Genomic DNA, 17,410 nt, shown 5'->3' on the forward strand with positions numbered 1-17,410 from the left:
CAGCTTGGGAGCCGTTCAGTCTCTAGACACCGATGTTAGGTGTCCGCAGTGCTCTGCCAATGGACTCCACCCTGGATGTAGAAGGCCCACATCTCCTGATGTTAGGGACCAATCTTTCAAGGTACCGAATGCCCTCAACTACTGTTCACTTCCCAGGGTCAGGGAAGATCTGAGTTACATGTTTATTCATTGCAGGTCTTTAGCCACAATGCTTCAGAAATGCCTATGATGGAGGAACTCCCGCTCAGCTCGAGTGGGAGAAGAGTCTGGTCTTCATATTAAGTCCCCGCAATTTCAGTTTCCTGTCTGGGCCACCACCTGGGACAACCTGCACATCTCAGTTGTGAGCTTTGTCACCAATTAGTCAGGGCACTGAGATTCAAACAAGTCATTCCACTTGTGGTTAGAAACAGACCAGTTACACCGATTTCCTTTCCTGAGGGTTTTCTTTGTCCCACTGACAAGAGCAATGGGTCTGTTAGACACACATTCTCAATCATCTGAGACACATGAGCTCTCCAAGCCTGGAGTTCCTGTCTATGGATTGAGACACACCCTGTAGCTAAAGAAGAAACGGCTGCATTCCACAGCAGCCGGACACTTATAAGCAATCACACTCAGAATCAATTAATTCTTCCCTACCTCCATCCTCTGTGCTCCCGACAGAAATACAAACATTCACTGAAGGAACAGAGTGGGCCTTGTGTTATGAACAGTGGCTGATAAACACCATCTCAGTGTCAGGGGAAGAGAGTTGCTCACTTTACACACACATGGGAGGAGAAAGAAGCAGAACACTTTAGCAGAGGCAGGAACTCTCAGGGCTGGGGAGACTGCAGCCTTTCCAGCAAGAGGGTATTATTTAGTATGGAGGGGCTGGGCCGGGGAGGTGGAGGGGAAGAGGTTGAGGAACGGTTTAAAAACCTCTCAAAATTCCTGCACACACAAAAGCACAGGTTCAGCATCAGGAGCTCCCAGCCTAGGTGAGGGAAAAAAAGTTTTGGCACTGTGGATTTTCCTGGATCTTGAGCATTACATACCCAATTTGAATTAGCAGTTATTGAAATGGAGAAGCCTTTGCGGGAGATTGCGTGCTGTGCTACTGACAGTCAGTTAGCGGTTAGCGCCTCAGAGCTCCCCCGGATCAAATTGCACCTTTATGGCCTGTAGGGATATTAGATGAAAATTATTACATTTCTATTTCCCTGGAGAGGGATCAGGAAATGGATGTGCAGATAGATACACACACACAACCTGAGGTCAGCAGCCCCAGCAGGACCCTCCTCTCACCTCAGCATCAGCTAATATGATCATTGGGCTTTAACCCTTTCCAGCCTCAGGGGTCACACAGTGCCACACCCTAGAGCATATTCTGTCAGACCCTGCCCTCTTGTGCCTTTCAGTTTGCAAGTTTCTCTGGGCAGGAAACCTGTTCTTTACCCATGGCACCCATGACTGTATGCAAAGCCTTGTACCCACCCAATATATGACAGCCACCCCCATGCTTCCACATGCAAATGAGCTGCTCCTGGTGCATTACTGCTCCCACCACTGGATTGATGTCTCTCATCACGTTCCTTCTAATTAGCCAGCTCCCTGCAGCTTGAGAACAGAGCTGATCACTGCCCCCAGCCCTAAGAGCAGCAGAGGGTGGGGGGCTGGGGAAGTGAAGGGGAGCAGCAGTGTCTACGAATTAGAGTCTTTGTGGGGAAAGCTACGCAACATGCAAGATCATCAGGACTCATGACCAAGCAAGGCACTGGCTTCATCGTCCCTTTATTGATTACAAAGCATCTAAAAATTTAGAGTGTCTTCAATATATAATCTCCTTTCTATGTACACTACATATGGCTTAGGTTATTTCTCTGGGGGGTGGGAGTGAGTCAGTGATGATAGTCCAGCATGTAGTCCATAGTCCCCAAGCCCTTTTGACTCTCTGGTACCTGTACCTGCATTTTCTTGTTAGCCAGCTCCCCGTGCGGAAGTGCCAAAGGTCTCTTCACCCCTTGTGGGGGTGAACTGAGTCTATCTTCCTCTATTCCCCCCTCTTCAGCCCACAGCCCATCCCTGGGCTCCGGAGGTTGGTAGCCCATCTCATTGGGGTCCAGGGGGTCCTTGGACAATAGGATACAGATGGAGGGCACATTCTTGTGGACAGTGAGGTTCTCCACTTGGCCATCAGGCTGGGGGTCCTTGTTCTCCCAGACCTCCAGCAGGGTCTTGTAACGCACCTTGGTGACCTGGTGGAGACCCCCCAGCTTCCTCTTCATGATCTCCACACAGGTGATGGTCTTGGTGACTGCCCGACCACAGCCACTGAAGACTATCTGCCGGGTGCCCTTCAGCTCCATCCTGGCCATGGCAAAGCCCATCAAATTCCTGATCTTGCTGCCCTCCTTCACTTTCATCTCCACCACGCCAGGGGGCAGGTCAGGGAAGGGCAGTGGGCTATCCTGCTCCGACGTCTTGACCTTCCTGAAGTTCTCCATCCTGGACTGGGCTACGGGGGGCATGGGAGTGGATTTCACCCCTTTGGCAGCCATCGCTTGCCCTTCCTGGAGGGAAAATGAGTCAGATCAGATGTCTAAACGCCAGCATCCATCCCAGAGACTATCCTTGGCTACAAACTCCCTTTGGTCCAGGTCAGCAGAGAAAGGGGACCAATTTAGTGCTGCTCTTCCATGATTCTGCCTCTTCTGACTGGCTACTCAGCGCTCTCCCTCCCCAGGTGAAGGACCTTCTGTCAAGCCCAGATAGTCCTCTCCTGGCTGTGCCGGAGAATCAGTCCCCAGAAGGGATGGAGCTGCAGAATTCTCCCCGGGTGGGAATTCCTGCCGGTGCCTCCTCTGCTCCCACTGCAGCACTCGCTTCTGCTGCTCTTTGCTTCATTCTGGACTTCAGCAGCCCCCAGAGCTGTTTTGTGTAATTAGCAGTTCCTCCTCCTCTCCTCCTCCTCCTCCCCCTCCTGCTCTCCTCCTCCCTCTCCCCACACTCCTGATCAGCCTCCCAGCCCAGCCCGGAGCCCTCTGCTTCATCCCCCAGCTGCACTTCCCTCAGTCTCTGGCAAAAGGAGAGTCTGACTTTTCCCCAGTCCAGGAGCAGCTGTGGGGAGGGAGAGGGAACGGTACTCTTTCTCTTCATGATGCTTCTGGAGTCCTGCCCCCTTAAAGAGAAACTGGCCCCTTCCCGTGGGCGATTTCTCCAGCTCAAGGACATTAACTGCTAACTGCAAATGTCAGCAAAGTACAGGCAGCTGCTGCTGCTCGTGCCTCTCCCTGCCTGGCTGGGTCAGCTCCCACACCGTGCACCTCCACAAGGGGCACAGATCTCAGTGGCCCTTCCTTAAAATGTCCTGGTGACTGAGTTTTCCATTGTCTTCTCAGATTCTCCATTGAAATCCATCGCTCTCAGCCAGTCCTTTTGAATGACCCATCCTGACTCAGACAACCAGGTGGCATTCATACCTATGCCTTTTACTGTGCCCTGAGAGCAAACAGTTCTTTTGCACCCAGAGGGTAACAATGCAGCATATGGGGAAACTGAGGTACAAATATTACAGGAAATTTCCAGTTTGTCACAGGGAGTCTCCTGTGAGGGGTGCAGGGAGCCCTGTACCTCAATCCCTGACCCCAGGTCAATGGGGAATCTGCTGTGAGATGTTCAGGGAGACCCTGCCCCCGGATCAGCATAGGACATTTCATCCCCATGTAGGTTATAAGGCTTTTAGCATGATTCAATCTCCCTCTTCAGCCTCCGGAGCAGAGTATTTGGGGACAACTCAGCCCAGACCTCCTAGTCTCAATTGCCCCTTTCCTAGAAACCGGAGGACGAATGCTAGGGCTGAGCTGGGCCCTGGCTGGAGCAACGTGGAGAGAAAATGAGCAAACATGGAAACAGTTCTCCTGCCATCGAGGGGAGTCTGAAAGGGGCTAGAGGGATGGGATACTGAGGATACAGAGTTAGAGCAGTAGGTGAATGCCCATAGTGCCCTGGAGTCCTGCTGGTCCAATGCTGCAGCCAAATGAACTCCGGATTGACTGAACATGGAGTTCCAGCCATGCCCCTCTAGGAGGAGATGGGTCAGGATAAATTCAGAGCAGCATGGTGCATGAACACAGGGACTGAATCCTCTGCTCACTCCAGGAGATGTGTTGGCCCATCCCTGCCTAGGGTCTCTTGGGAGGAAGTGAGATCAGGTGAGTGGGCTGCCTAGGTCAGTGTCTGAGTCCAACGGTGGGGCAGTGTGTGCGAGCCCTGCAAAAGATGAGCATGAGGACCATATTACCCTCGATCTCTTCCCAGGAGGGAATGGCCCCTCTGTGCATTGACAGTAATGCTTTCCCACCGAGTAGCGATGAGGGATGGAGAGCCTGCCATTTGGTGATGTCCTCATTCCGCTGCCTAAAAGACGGAGTGAATGAACACTATAAAAGAGACATCAGGAAGGAGGAAAAGCTACCTCACTGGGAAGGCAAGGCTAAATATCCAGTGGGAGGTGGCGTGAGGCTCCCAGCGCTCTGCAAGCAGAATTAGCATTGCTGCGCCCACTGGCACCCACATGCATGGGTGGTGGGTGAACCCCTGGTTTGGGGAGGCCCCACCCCTTCTGTGCCCAAGGGAGCCCAACCCCCATTATGGCCACTGGCCCCTGCCCCAGGCTAGCACCCCCAGTCTCTCCTGGCCCCGGAGCACCAGGCTGCATGGCCCCAGCCTCCCTGGGCTCTGCCGCCTGGCCCAACCCCCCCAGCCAGCATGCCTCAGCCACCCCAGTCCGCGTCGCCTGGCCCAACTCCCGGCTGGCCAGAACCCCCGCCCAAGCCGCCAGCCCCAGCCTCAGCACTGGGCTGGTGGCGTAGCCAGAGTGCCCCCAGCCCGAGCGCTGGGCAGGCGAAATGGCCGGAGCACTCCCAGCCCCAGCACTGGGCAGGCATAAGTTAGAGCAATTCTAAGGTTGCTCTGACTTACATCTGAGGGATAGGGCGGACAACCCAGCCTGCCCTGGCACAATGGAGAGCACAAAGGTGGCTTTTGCCTACTTCCCTCTTCCCTGTGCTAAATGCAAGAGAGAATGGAGCTCCAGTCTTTGCTGACTGTGACAGAGGAGCCCAGATCTGCCTGGGAGTCATCAGGCTACTCCCCTCCTCCTGACCATGTGATGTGGAAGGGGAGGGAAGATCCCCAGGGTGAATCTTCCCTGCCCTTTAGAGGAGAAAGGGAAAGCCTCTGGCTGGGAGGGCTCAGACACATGGGTCCTCAGAAGAGAGGAGGAGGAGGAAAGAGCCCCCATGGACTGCTAGCTCCTCTGCCCAGACATGGGGGAGGAGAGCAGCAAGCTCCCTAGCCCATTGGCTCCTTTCCCAACACTTCACAACAGAGAGGAATAAAGATCCAGCTGGTGATCCCCTGCTGACTCCCAGGGGATGTGGGAAGGCTCCTGGAAAGTCAGTGCCAGGAATGAGGCAGGCAGTTATTTGGGATCATGTGCATTAAGGGTTCTGATTATCTCCCCAAGCAACAGGGCCCACGAATACCAATGCCACCCTTGCCATGGGTACCCTACATGCAGAGTGAGGGCCTGATCCAGTGGGGGGGCTGAGCTCTCATTGGAGCCAAGCAAGAAACAAGATGTAAATGAGCTCTCAAATAAATCACAATGATCTCCCTTTGCAAGCAGCACAAGTGGGCCTGGGCACCCAATTAGGCAAATAATTATCCTGTCTGTGCAGCCAGGTGCTTAGCTAGCCAGCCATGCCTCAGGACCTCCCCAGCTGTCTCACTGTGCTCTGCCAAGGGCAGGCAGGCTCACCTCTATGCTGTGATTAACCGCCCCAGTGATGGAGGTCGCGTGGCATGTGAGTGTCCTTTGGCAAAGCCATTTGGTCATTTCCTAGTCAAACACATGTACAGCACCAGTTCGTTTGCTATTAGGAAATCCAGCCCAATGCCAGGGCTCAGTAAAGGACCATCCTAAACCACCAAGTGGCACTGACTGCATAGAAGGTAGGAGGAGATTCCCTTGTAGCTTACACCAGTTGATGTCAGCTCTTAGCGGTCTGTGTGCAAAATCTCACGGACAGGTGCCCCCAGCACAGATCTAATGCTAAGGGACAAATATTCAGCTGGTTTCCTTACCTAGCCCAGCAATCTTTGCAAACACCTAGCCATGGATTTGCAAAGAAGCCATGCAAGTTCAGTTCCAAACTTCTATGGAATTTCAGTGGGAATTACGAGCCTAACTCCCTTAGGTTTTTTTGAAAGTCCCAGATGTAGATTTTGCATGCACACTGGGTGACTAATTGCCTTGCTGCATGGGCACATGGAGGTGCCTGCAAATACTGTGGGCATATCTATGGAAACGAATGAGACCATGTTTTAGGAACTCCAAGATCTGAATCGGCAATGGGGACTGGATTCCCCTCAGATCCTCTTCCAGCCTCTCCAGGTCTATGCAGAAGCTTGCACTGATGCTGCCTGTGCTGTACCATTGCCATGGCTAAAGAGAGACTTCAGCCTCCAAAACTGGCACCTTTCCTCACACTAAATTCACTTCCCCCTATGGAATAGTCTCTAATGCATGTGCGGTTCTCTCCACTGCATCGCAGAGCTGAGATGCAGAATTGTGAGATGAAAAGACATCCTGAGTATTGGCTTTCACTTGAGTCTGCTCTGCCTCTTGAGACCCATGGCTTATTTTCATCTGAACTAAAAATCTACCTGATCTCATGTCAGCAGGAGCCTGGATGAAACCCAGTTGTGCAGTTACAAGTGGTGTTCAGATCCAATCCACCCCAAAGACCAGTTCACATTCAGTGAGTGTCTGGGAAACCTGGACTGACAGTGTCCTTCAGATAAGATTCTTGCAGTTGAGTCTTTGACCTGTTAAAATATTATGGCCAAAACCTGGAACCTGTGCCAGAGGACATGGGCTTCCCACAGTGCTGCAGGGGGAGGGAATCTTTCCCCACAAGAGTGTGGAGTGGGAACAGAATTGCTTGTTGGCCGCTCTCCACAGTGGTGGGAGAAGTGAGGGGCACCTTCCCAGAGAAGCTGTGTGATCTGGAGGACAGTGCACTAGTGTGGGAATCAGAGAGCTGTAGTCCACTTTCCGACTGATCTGTTGTATGACCGTGGCTAATTCTCTGTCTCTCTAATTCCCCATCTGTAAAATAGAGTTAATAATACCTAGTAAATGGCTTTGAGATCTACAGATGGCATGTACTAGCTAAGGGATGGCTAGTGGATCTGTACAGTTGTAGATGCCCCACATTCTATCCTGTTCTCTCCTGCCCAGTGAGTCCTCATGTTGGGTTCTTCGCCTTGCAAGGGAAGTGGATCCAAGTTCTGCTCCATCCTGCTGAGTAGAATTGGGCTAGTCCCACTGTCTTAAAGATTTGCCCTTAATGATGTGATTTGTATAAAGGTAGCACCCAGGTACCCCAGCAGAGATCAGAGCCCCATTGTACTATGGGTTGCATATACACCCAGTAAGGGACAGAATCTGCATCTCAGTCTAAGTAGGCAATACAGACAGAGGACAAATTGTCCCCATTGTACAGGTGGGGAACTGAGGCACAGAGAGAGACTAATTGACTTGGCCAAGGTCATGCAGGCAGTATGTAGCAGAACTGGGAATGGAACCAGATCTCCTGTGTCCCTGTCGAGTGCCACGCTGTAGTGATCCTGCACAGTAGCTACTTTTAAAACATGAATTCCTCATTCGTATGATGAAAAACAATGTTGTTTTTCTCCCTCATGTCTGATGAATGTTTGTGAAATTCTCAAGTAAGGCACAAAGCGGCTCTGCTCCTTTCTCAGTCAGTCTGGGATGAATTAAGCTTCTCACACAAATTGCTTCTTTTAAAAAGATGCATCTTCAGGCTAAAAGCCTAGGAAAACAAATGGGAAGGAGTTTGGCAACTGTTCATGGAATGTATTGACACAGAATAAAGGGCCGGGAAGGCAGAGGCAGCTCTCATTAACTCAATACATAAACTTTATGGCGGGCACAGAAGATGACAAATCTTGATAAGACATTAAACAGCTCCAGAAATGCATATTGCTTCAGCACAATGCCGTGCATCTCTGAAGAGTCTTGAGAATCAAGCTGTGCCCTGGTTGATACAGGATCAGGAGCAGAGAGAGACTGCCTGCTGTAGAGATTTTCTCATGGGTTTATCTGTGCTGAAGTCAAGGGGGCTCCACTCATTTACCCCAGCTGAGGATCTGGCCCCACATATGTATCAGGACCAGATTATCTCTCTCTACCCATCCCACCGTTTCTGCACTTGAGCTGGGAACAATGGCAATTCATGGTGCTTGGGGGGAGGGCTGGACCAATACAAATAATCGTCCCAACCCTTCTGAATTGGCCAGTGGAGCTGGCTGAGTGCAGAGGGGAGTGGATGTAACCCCTTCTCCAAAGGTGACGTAGCATGCATGTTCTCCCTGAGTTCTGAATGGCATCATGCACAATGCCTCACAGTGGCATAGGGCTATAGCTATATGTCCCAATCCAGCCCATGCCATATGGACCAGATCCCAAGGGATGCTGTATGCTGACTCCCCACTTTTGAAATCAGTGGCAGTTGTGGGTGCTCAGCATTTGTCTCCATATTAATATTTATGTCTGCTAATGCCTGACATGATGCTAAGCAAAGCAGCCAGTCGAGGGCTTGATGGTCCAGTGCAGAATTCTGCACCTCTTCTCCAGTGGTTGGATGCATCCTGAAATCGCTACGTGTTTCTATGGAGCCTGCCTCCACAGTGCTGCACTGATTGGGTATTTAAATCCAAGGCAGCATTTATTGTCTAATTGCCGCTTAACAAACTCTGCTTATTACAGCCTCCTAAATGGGGAAGATGAGGTGCAATCATGTTAAACAGTTTACGCATCACTAAAATTGATTGGTAGGGAGCTCCCCCCAAGGCAAGGGATGTCAGGGGGTGTTAATGACAGGGTCCTACTTCCTCTCTCTCTCTCTCTGTGCAGTGCTTAAAATGTAAATGAATTTCATTATTAGCAACTCCATCACTAATTACCATCCAAAGCCATTCATTACCCTGTCAGCTTATTTGTTGGAGGACAACAGAGTGGATCGTTTAGCCCATGTGAAGGAATAGCGGAAATTAGCTCATGCATAAAGAACAGAGAGTGGGAGATGGGATGCAGATGAGTTGGAGAAGAGGATGGGGGCTGTGGGTGGATGGGGAGGAGATGGGAAAGACAGACTGACATCGGAGGGAAGAAAATCAGAGACAGATTAATTAGAAATACATTGGAAAAAGAGGAGAGGTGAGATGAAAGGAGAGAGAATGGAGAAAGAGTAATAAATAATGGAGAAGTATGAGAGAGTGAGTGAATAAGAGAAGGTGGGAGGAAACAATGAGGCAGAGTAATCAAAAACAATAATACTTTGATCCGTCTGTCATAGGTTTTTCCATAGTGCCCATTGCTGTAGTATCTAAGCACCTTTTCTCCTCATGAAGATCTCAGAGCGTTTTCTGAACTCCCATTGCTTATCATTACTTTTGAGTGGAGGTACTCAGCTCCATGCAGGGCATGGAAGAGCTTACCACTGAATAGAGAAGCAACAGACAACCATGCAGATACAGAAAGGTCTGGCTGAGCAGAAGGCAGATGCATTGCATAGCAAGGCAGTGGGATTTTTTAATACAGATACATAACATGACTCCCTGGGTAGTGGATTGACACTGACAGGCTTCATGGAAGAAGTATGTTCAGAGGGGAGACTTGAAGGAGGGAAAGGAAGGATGCTGCAAGACCAGGAGCCATGTTCTCCTGCCACAGGAGATAAGTGACTGTCTGTGGGAGATCAGAGCCCATGAGTGGGAAAGAATTCCAGCTGAAAAAGGCAGTGTGGAAGAAGGCACAGAGAAGGGAGAGGGACAGGAATGCAAAGGGGATGGTTAGGTGAGAGATGTGGGTAGAGCAGGCAGGGGATTAGCAGGGGTGGGGAATTGAGATGTAGGTCACAGCACAGTGGTATAGAACCTTGAAGGTGGTGAGGATCAGGAGCTTGAACTTGCTGTAGGCTGTGAGAGGGAGCTAGCAAAGGGGATCAAAGAGGGAGATATAATGGGTGAGGGAGATGGTTTCCACACACCATCATTGCGGTGGGATTGGAGAGGAGGGTAGTGGGATTCAGGCAGGCTGCAGTACTGATGTCAAGAGCTGACCAAGGGGAATCAGCTGTGTCAAAGATGAGGGAAAAACCAAGGAGAATGAGACTGGAAAAGAGGCTAAGTCCAGAGCTGGTGGTTGGTGAGCGACCTTGGGAAGGGCAGTGCCAGTGGGGAAAGGAAGCCAATGGCAGGGGATCAGAGGCAAAATGAGAAAGACAATGGAGGCAATTTCAGAGTAGCTGTAGCTCATGAAAGCTTGTGCTCAAATAAATTTGTTAGTCTCTAAGGTGCCACAAATACTCCTTTTCTTTTAATGGAGGCAGTGAGAGCACAGGCACATTCTAGGAGTCTGGGGGAAAGAAGGAAGGAGATGGGCCAGAACTGGAGGGGTGGTTGAGGCTATGGGGAGATTTTTGAGGCTAAGGGCAGCCATAGCCTGTTGATGGCTAAGGACAAGGAACACTAGGTGAGGGAGGGAGCAGGGCCATCAGGCCCCAGGAGATGTGGTCAAGGGGGCAGGGTGAAAGGTTGGCCCTCAAAAGAAGGAGAGGCCCCTCAGAGTGGAGACTTCAGCAAAGGAAGAAGAGGTACTGGGTGGGAGAGAGTGAAAGTTCCTGACAATGGTGCTGATTTCCACTTCAAAGCTGGTGATATTCTTGGGGAGAGAAGGATTTGCTGAGAGAGTCAAAGGTGGGGAAGAGATGTCCAGAACTGTAGCCACAAGAATCAATTTGGGGGAGAAGAAGAGCTGCATAGCACAGAAGATGGATGAAGAGAATGAGGTGGGGGTGGTGGAAGTTGAAGTGGTGCCTGGATTTTCTCCAGAGAGTCTCAGCATTTCAGGAACAGGAGCAGAGGAAGCAGAGTGATGAGACAGGGCTAGAGATTGGTGGGATGGCCAGAATGGAGCAACCGGGGAGAGGAGGCAAGGCCAGAAAAGAGATTGGAGTTGAAGGTGGAAGCAAAGGAGTGGAAGGATGTTACAGAGGGAGCTCTGTCAGGAATATAAATTGGTAGGAGAGACAAGAAGCATTGTGGGCTCGCACCAGGCAGGTGGGAGTGAATTTGGTAAACGAAGTGAGGTGTTGATCACAGGAAGGGAGCTCTGTGAGAGAGAGAGCTCTGTGAAAGCATGGGAGAGCGAGAAACACCAGAGAAGTGAGTGGTGCCATCAATCTAGAGCTGAGGACCAATGAGGAGGTCAGGGAAGGGAAGTTAGAGGTAGCAGAGGAGTGGGATGAAGTCACTGAGGAAGAGGATGTGGGACTTGGATGAACTAAAGGGTAAAGGAGCTGAACAGTTGAAGCTGGACAAGGAATAAAGGTGGCAGTCGATAAAACCCATTAAGTAAATCTCATGATACCTTGGTGAGGGCGCCTCTCAGGGTGACTCCCCCACCCATAACCAGGAAGGCAGAGGTTGCTTGATAGCATTCAGCACCACAAGGTAAGAGCTTCAGGAGAGGAAGTGTATCCAGATGAAGCTGTGGAATGCAAACTCCTTAGAAAGCATTTGCTTAGGGCACTGAGGCTAACACCTCTACAGCACACAAACATATATAATAACTACACGTAAGCCTATACTCTTACAAACAGTGCCATGCCCTGCCTCATGATGACAAGAGGTCGCAACCTTGGGGCGTATGTCCGACCTAAGCCTGCGTGACAAAGTGCCCCGTGACACCACATAGGTTCATTGGCTCAGAGGAGAGAGTGCCACCTGCTGATTCACCAACACCATTCCCTGCAGTCCCTGAACACTCCTTATGCTGTGTCATCCAAATACGGATCCGGCCCAAGTCTGCTTAGTCTCTGAGCACTGACAGTCCCACACAAGGTGGCATGGCTCCAGGCAAACATACTGGTTAAAATAAGGAGGACCAGGAAGAGAGAGGGGACAGGGAAGAGGAACCATATTAATAACGGAGAGCTGGGGTGGGGAGAAAGTAAGGAGCGCAGAGTAACCTGAGATTTTGTCTGCCACATGCAGTCTATTTTCTTTCATCCAAGGTGACCCTGTTCTGGAGTAATTCGGAAAGTCAAAGCATATGATACAACAAGGTCACTCTCTCTGCCTCTCTCAATCTCTGTGTCACATCATCCCTTCTCGGGTCTCAGCCAGTCATCACATTGCAGCCTGGGCATGGGTTATCAAGCTGAACCGTATGAGACTTGATTCCTGCTGCATGAGCCATATGCTCCTTGTTTGAGGACATATGCCACATCCGATCCTGTTAGCTTGTATCTGTAATGTTCTGGGGAAATCTACTTCACAATCCTAACCAGGATTTTGGGCCAACTATCTATGAAACCAGCTCCCCCCCAAATCCAAGCCAGGTCTTATACTGAGCGCTCATTGCGGTGGGGAACAGGACTTTGAGAGTTTGGTCAGTGTTGGGTGAGCCCTCAGGCAGGGTGGGCATGATCAATAAAGCTGGTGGTTGTGTAGCTCACAATAAAGCCTCAGTACTTTGATTCAAGGAGCTCCTAGTATTTTTCATGCCATGCACTTCAGGTATAATTTCAAAGTATATAGAATTGTGTTACTTACACGCACTCAGAAGAGACTTTCTTTGGTCCTATAACGTTTGTAATCATATCTCATTCTCCAGAGCATCAACCAACCAGAGGTCAGGAATGAACCCCTTCCACCCATTTGTAGTGCCACGCAACTTGCTAGATGCATTACTAGGGACATTGTGCCTTACTCAGAATCATCAGGCTTTGGACAGTGCTGGAAACAGGATGCTGCAATGGATGGACATTGGTTGATCCAGTGTGGTAAACTTTGTGGGCCTGATACTGAAAGGTGCCCAGTGCCTTGTGAGGTGCTAAATAAGTGTTCTTGGCTCCTATTGACTCCAGCAGGAATTGACAACATGCTGATTTTTTCAAGTGGCACTCAGCACTTTGCAGGATCAGCCCTGTGCTCCTAAATGCATCTGTCCTGCTGGCAACAGAGAGGTCATGTTCAAGTGGCTGAATATTTGATAGTCCCACGTGTGGCAGCGATCCAGTGTTTAGCGGTATCAGGGCTTGTCCAGACTAGTTGGAGTCCTCATCTGCTGGGAAGCACTTCAAGGCGAGTAAATAAACGAATGTGTTCTTCTCTCTGAGGAAAGAAACTCCATGTGATAATAATACACTCGTTAATCTTGCATGAAATTAAACTGCTTAATGCATGCAGAGGATATGAGCAGCGAAAGAGCGGTTAGGAAACCATCTGAGACAAGGGAGTTGCCTCTGGGACCATACTGCTGTAGGGGCTCAGGAGCACTTCACTTCCAATTGGCTGCTATAAACCCAGGAAAAGAATCAATTTGTTTCAGGTTCAATTAAAACAGCTGCTTCCCTGACCTTGCTCTTCCGATCCCCCCTGGAAAAGCTAGGGGGAGGCAGAAGGGATGAGAATACAGGGGCTCCCATGCAATCATCCTTCCAAATGGAAATGCCTAAGGAATGCCCTTCCCTGGTGCTTTACAATCAGTCTTCTTCACCCCCTTCCATATCACACGGCATAATGGGTACAGTCAATGCAGGAGGGGACACAGAGTGGCCATGGTGTCCCCATGCAACAAATCCACCCAGAAGAGTTCAAGAGATTTTGGAAGAGTCCCCTTCACCCTGCTAATAAAAAGAAAATTCAAACAGAGATGCCAGCAGTTCAAAGCTACTAACACACAGGCATCTAGGGCTCCATTCTGTAATCAGCAACATTAATGACAATTTTGCTGTAATGACTGCTCCATCAGCTATAAGTGTTGCTGCAAGCAGGCCTAGGTAAGGAAAGAGTTCTTTATTAATTTGCAAGCTGAGTCTCAGAGTCTCTTTCAACCTGCAGAGTTGGCCTCAGGATGATTCTCTGTCCTTGGGCTCTCCAGCAAGCTTGACATCTCGACAGACTCATGTTGGGTACTTTCTGACTCTCCACTGAATCTGTTGGCTTGTAGATGCCTCCTGTGGGTTCATCAGAGCACTTGTCTCCCTGGGTGGTCCCCTCACGTGACCTGAGAGCCAATGCACTATTCATGACTCCTTTAGTTTTTTCTTTCCTGTGTCTTTCCCAAGGCTGGATCCACATTGGAGAGCCCTACTCCAGGGCCAGTAGATCTCTGGCTGAGCAGTTGTAATAACTCATTTGCTTCTACCAGGTCCACAGCTGGGCTAAACTCCTGTCTGTGTGACGTGGTTCACTGTGCAAGTCACAGGTGCTGAATTTTGGTTTTGCCGGTGGTGCTCTTCTCCGCCCCCAGGGCCCACAAAAGATTAATCCAGTCCTGCGGGTGCTGAGCATCCCCTATTTTTTTCGGTGGGTGCTTGAGCCCTGGAGCACCCATGGAGTCGGTGCCTATTGTGCAAGTTACTGTGCTCCAGAACTTCTTCCAGACAAATCGTTGTTGCCAGGTTTCATTAGCAATAAGTGATGCAGCAGGCAGGCAGAGCTGTAGGAAAGAGATCTTGTGCTCCCTATCTGTCTGTCTCCACCTATTGTCTCTTAGATTGTAAGCTCTTTGGGGCAGGGGCCATTTTTTTGTTCTGTGTTTGTACACAACCTAGCAGAATGTGGTCCTGGGCCATGACTGTGGCTCCTAGGCCCTACTGCATTACAAACAAAAAAATAATACTTAATAAATAATTAATAATTAACAAGCATGTTGAGACACAGTTTGAGGCAGCAGCCTTGCTCTGGTTTGCATTCCTCAGCCCCAGGTGTCATACCAAACTAGGACCTTCCTGAGACCTCACCCTCCTTCTTCAGTTCCACCCATCATACTGTAATGACTGCGACCTTCCCATCTGATCCTCCCTGCCTCTCCCCCTCACTTTGAATGTAATCTTTCCTCTCCCCTTCTCCTGCTGTAGTCAATGGGAGTTAAGCACGTGTTTAAAGTCAAGTATGTGCTTAAGTGCTTTGCTGAATGAGGGCCATGGAAAGTTCACTAGCCCATACTGATTAATACTACATTTGAAATATAAATTAATAATTGTTAATTATAAGCCACATAAAACAACTCAAGATTTCCTAATTCTCACCCCCACTCTTAAACTACTAGATTACCCCTCTCTCTGCCCAATGATGAATACAGCACTAATAGTTCTGGAGGTATTTTCAAAGGCACCAATGGGAGTTAGGCACCCAATTTGCCATTGACTTTCAGTGGCATTTAGACTCCTAACTGCCTTTTGATTCTCCTCCTTTTTGAGTTTCTTTAATACTTTCATCTGAAGATCTCAAAGCACTTTACAGAGAGTAATAAATTAAGGCTTATGACCCTCCTGTGAGGTAGACCCAATTTTTACATTGCAGGTTGGGAAACTGAGGCACACAGAAAGAGGAAGTAGCTTGACCAAGTCCATGGCAAAGCCAGGAGTAGAATCAGTCCTGTACAATGTTTCTGCCTAAAGCACCCTAGAATCTCTACCAATAATGCTGACATGCAAGGGTTACTACATTTGTATTTGTACAGCCCTTTTAAACAGGTCCTTGATTCCCAGTAGTCCAGTAACTGCAAGTAATACCATTGAGCATGACTGCTCACTGCGCAATGGAAGCAGGTTACTTCAGTTGTACAGGCTTATGTTTCAATTAGCCAGTTGATCTATGCCAGGTCATCTCCAGCATGAGCGGAAAATAGCAGAGCTCAAGATAATCCTTATTTACAGAGTGTGTGTGTGACAGAGAGACTGAAAGAGAGAGAGAGGGCAATTCTTCTTTACACTATCCCCTTTACACTACTCCAACAGTGTAAAGGGGCTTGACAGTAGAGCTGGTCAGAAAATTTTCATCAAAACAGTTTTCCATCAGAAAATGCCATGTAGTAAAAATTGACATTTTTCACAAAATTGTATCAATTTTGGCAAAAATATTTTTTAAAAAATTGAAAAAAAGTTTTGAAAATGCTGAAATGGCCTTTTTGACATTTTAGGAATGAAGTTTCAATTTTTCATCTCAAAACAACTTTTCATTTCAAAAGGTATTTTATAATAAAATAAATAAAAAGGGTTGAAACTGCAAAGAAACATTTCAAATTCACTGAAGAGAAACATTTTGATTGTCCCCAAACTAATTTTTTTCAGATTTTTTTTCACAAAATAATTCAACATTTTGCCTTTTCATCCTGAATTAGGAGGAATGTTTTTTGAATTCTCAATTATTTTTGCAGGACTGAAAAATCCATTTTTCAACCAGCTCTACTTTATTGTAAATCTAGCTTATATTTACACCCTGTGCACTGCCAGAGTGGTGTACATGAGAGTTGGGTCCACCAGTGTCCTTTTTTGCACCCTGCCTATGTGGTCTACATCACTCGTATAAGAAATGAGTTGATATGTGTTACGTTGGTAAAATGGGACATGAACTGGGAAACTGGAATGTTTCTCTGTTAGTTCACTATTAAAAAAGACACCAGTTGTTGCATGATGGTGAATTTATTAGAACATTTTTCCCAAGCATCAAGGCTTAGTTAAAACAAACAAACAAACAAACAATCAATCAGGGTTGGAAGAAGCAAAGCTAGCTAGTTCAGAATAGTTAGTACCTAGCAAAATAATAAATGTAGAACTTTGGCTTGATCTGGATCAATGAGTCACCAAAGGGAATCTCACTCAGTGAAGAACACAACCACAAGGGAACTACATGAGTAAAAGCCAGGGGTCTGATTGTTCATTTCCCTGCACCTTATATAGTTATTTATCCCCGTGCAAAGTGGACATGAAAAGTTACCATTCTGATGAGGTAGCATTTTCCACCCAGTTTGTCCAGGTGTTTAAATTCTGTTTATTTTCAGTTTAGCGCCAAATATACATTTTTTCCCCATCGAGCAAGCATTTTTGTAGGTATAAAGACAAGTATTTTGCTTTGGCATTCTGCTTTTTCACTGCTATTGGGGACAAATCCCACACAATAATTAGGAACAGTGTGTGTGTAGCCAGTTTATAAGGTACTCTGTATTAGATGGGAGAGGTACATGAGGCTATGAATTGTGGAGCCCCAAACCGTAAGTATAAAAATCAGTGATTAACTAGTAACAATTTTAGGAAAAATGCTCATTAAGTTCTTCTTCTTCTTTTTGCAGCTTGCATTTTGAATCCCACTGGCATTGTGGGAAGGGGGTGGGGAGTACTAGGCAAATGGCTTGAGTTCCACCCTGAATGGCAGCATACAAAAATCCTGTCTTGTATAAATAAGTTAACAGGCTCACTAGCCAGAAATTCCTCCCATCTATATATTAATAACAATAAATATGGCAGCAGAAACTTACCAGGAT

The 17,410-nt window shown here is 48.3% G+C and overlaps 1 protein-coding gene across 1 annotated transcript; it reads right to left on the minus strand.

Moving 5' to 3' along the window:
* Positions 1 to 1,533: 1,533 nt before the first annotated feature.
* Positions 1,534 to 2,977, minus strand: RPP25 (ribonuclease P/MRP subunit p25). Its single transcript, XM_074966010.1, has one exon. The coding sequence runs from the start codon at positions 2,541 to 2,543 to the stop codon at positions 1,884 to 1,886; it is 660 nt and encodes a 219-aa protein (XP_074822111.1). The 5' UTR covers positions 2,544 to 2,977; the 3' UTR covers positions 1,534 to 1,883.
* Between the last annotated feature and the right edge of the window lie 14,433 nt (positions 2,978 to 17,410).

The sequence above is a fragment of the Natator depressus genome, chromosome 10, assembly GCF_965152275.1.
Source record: "Natator depressus isolate rNatDep1 chromosome 10, rNatDep2.hap1, whole genome shotgun sequence".
In the NCBI taxonomy this organism is placed as follows: domain Eukaryota; kingdom Metazoa; phylum Chordata; order Testudines; family Cheloniidae; genus Natator; species Natator depressus.

What these genes read in the sequence shown, in the direction of transcription:
- RPP25 (XM_074966010.1), bottom strand. Translation starts at nt 2,543, where the DNA reads ATGGCTGCCAAAGGGGTGAAATCCACTCCCATGCCCCCCGTAGCCCAG.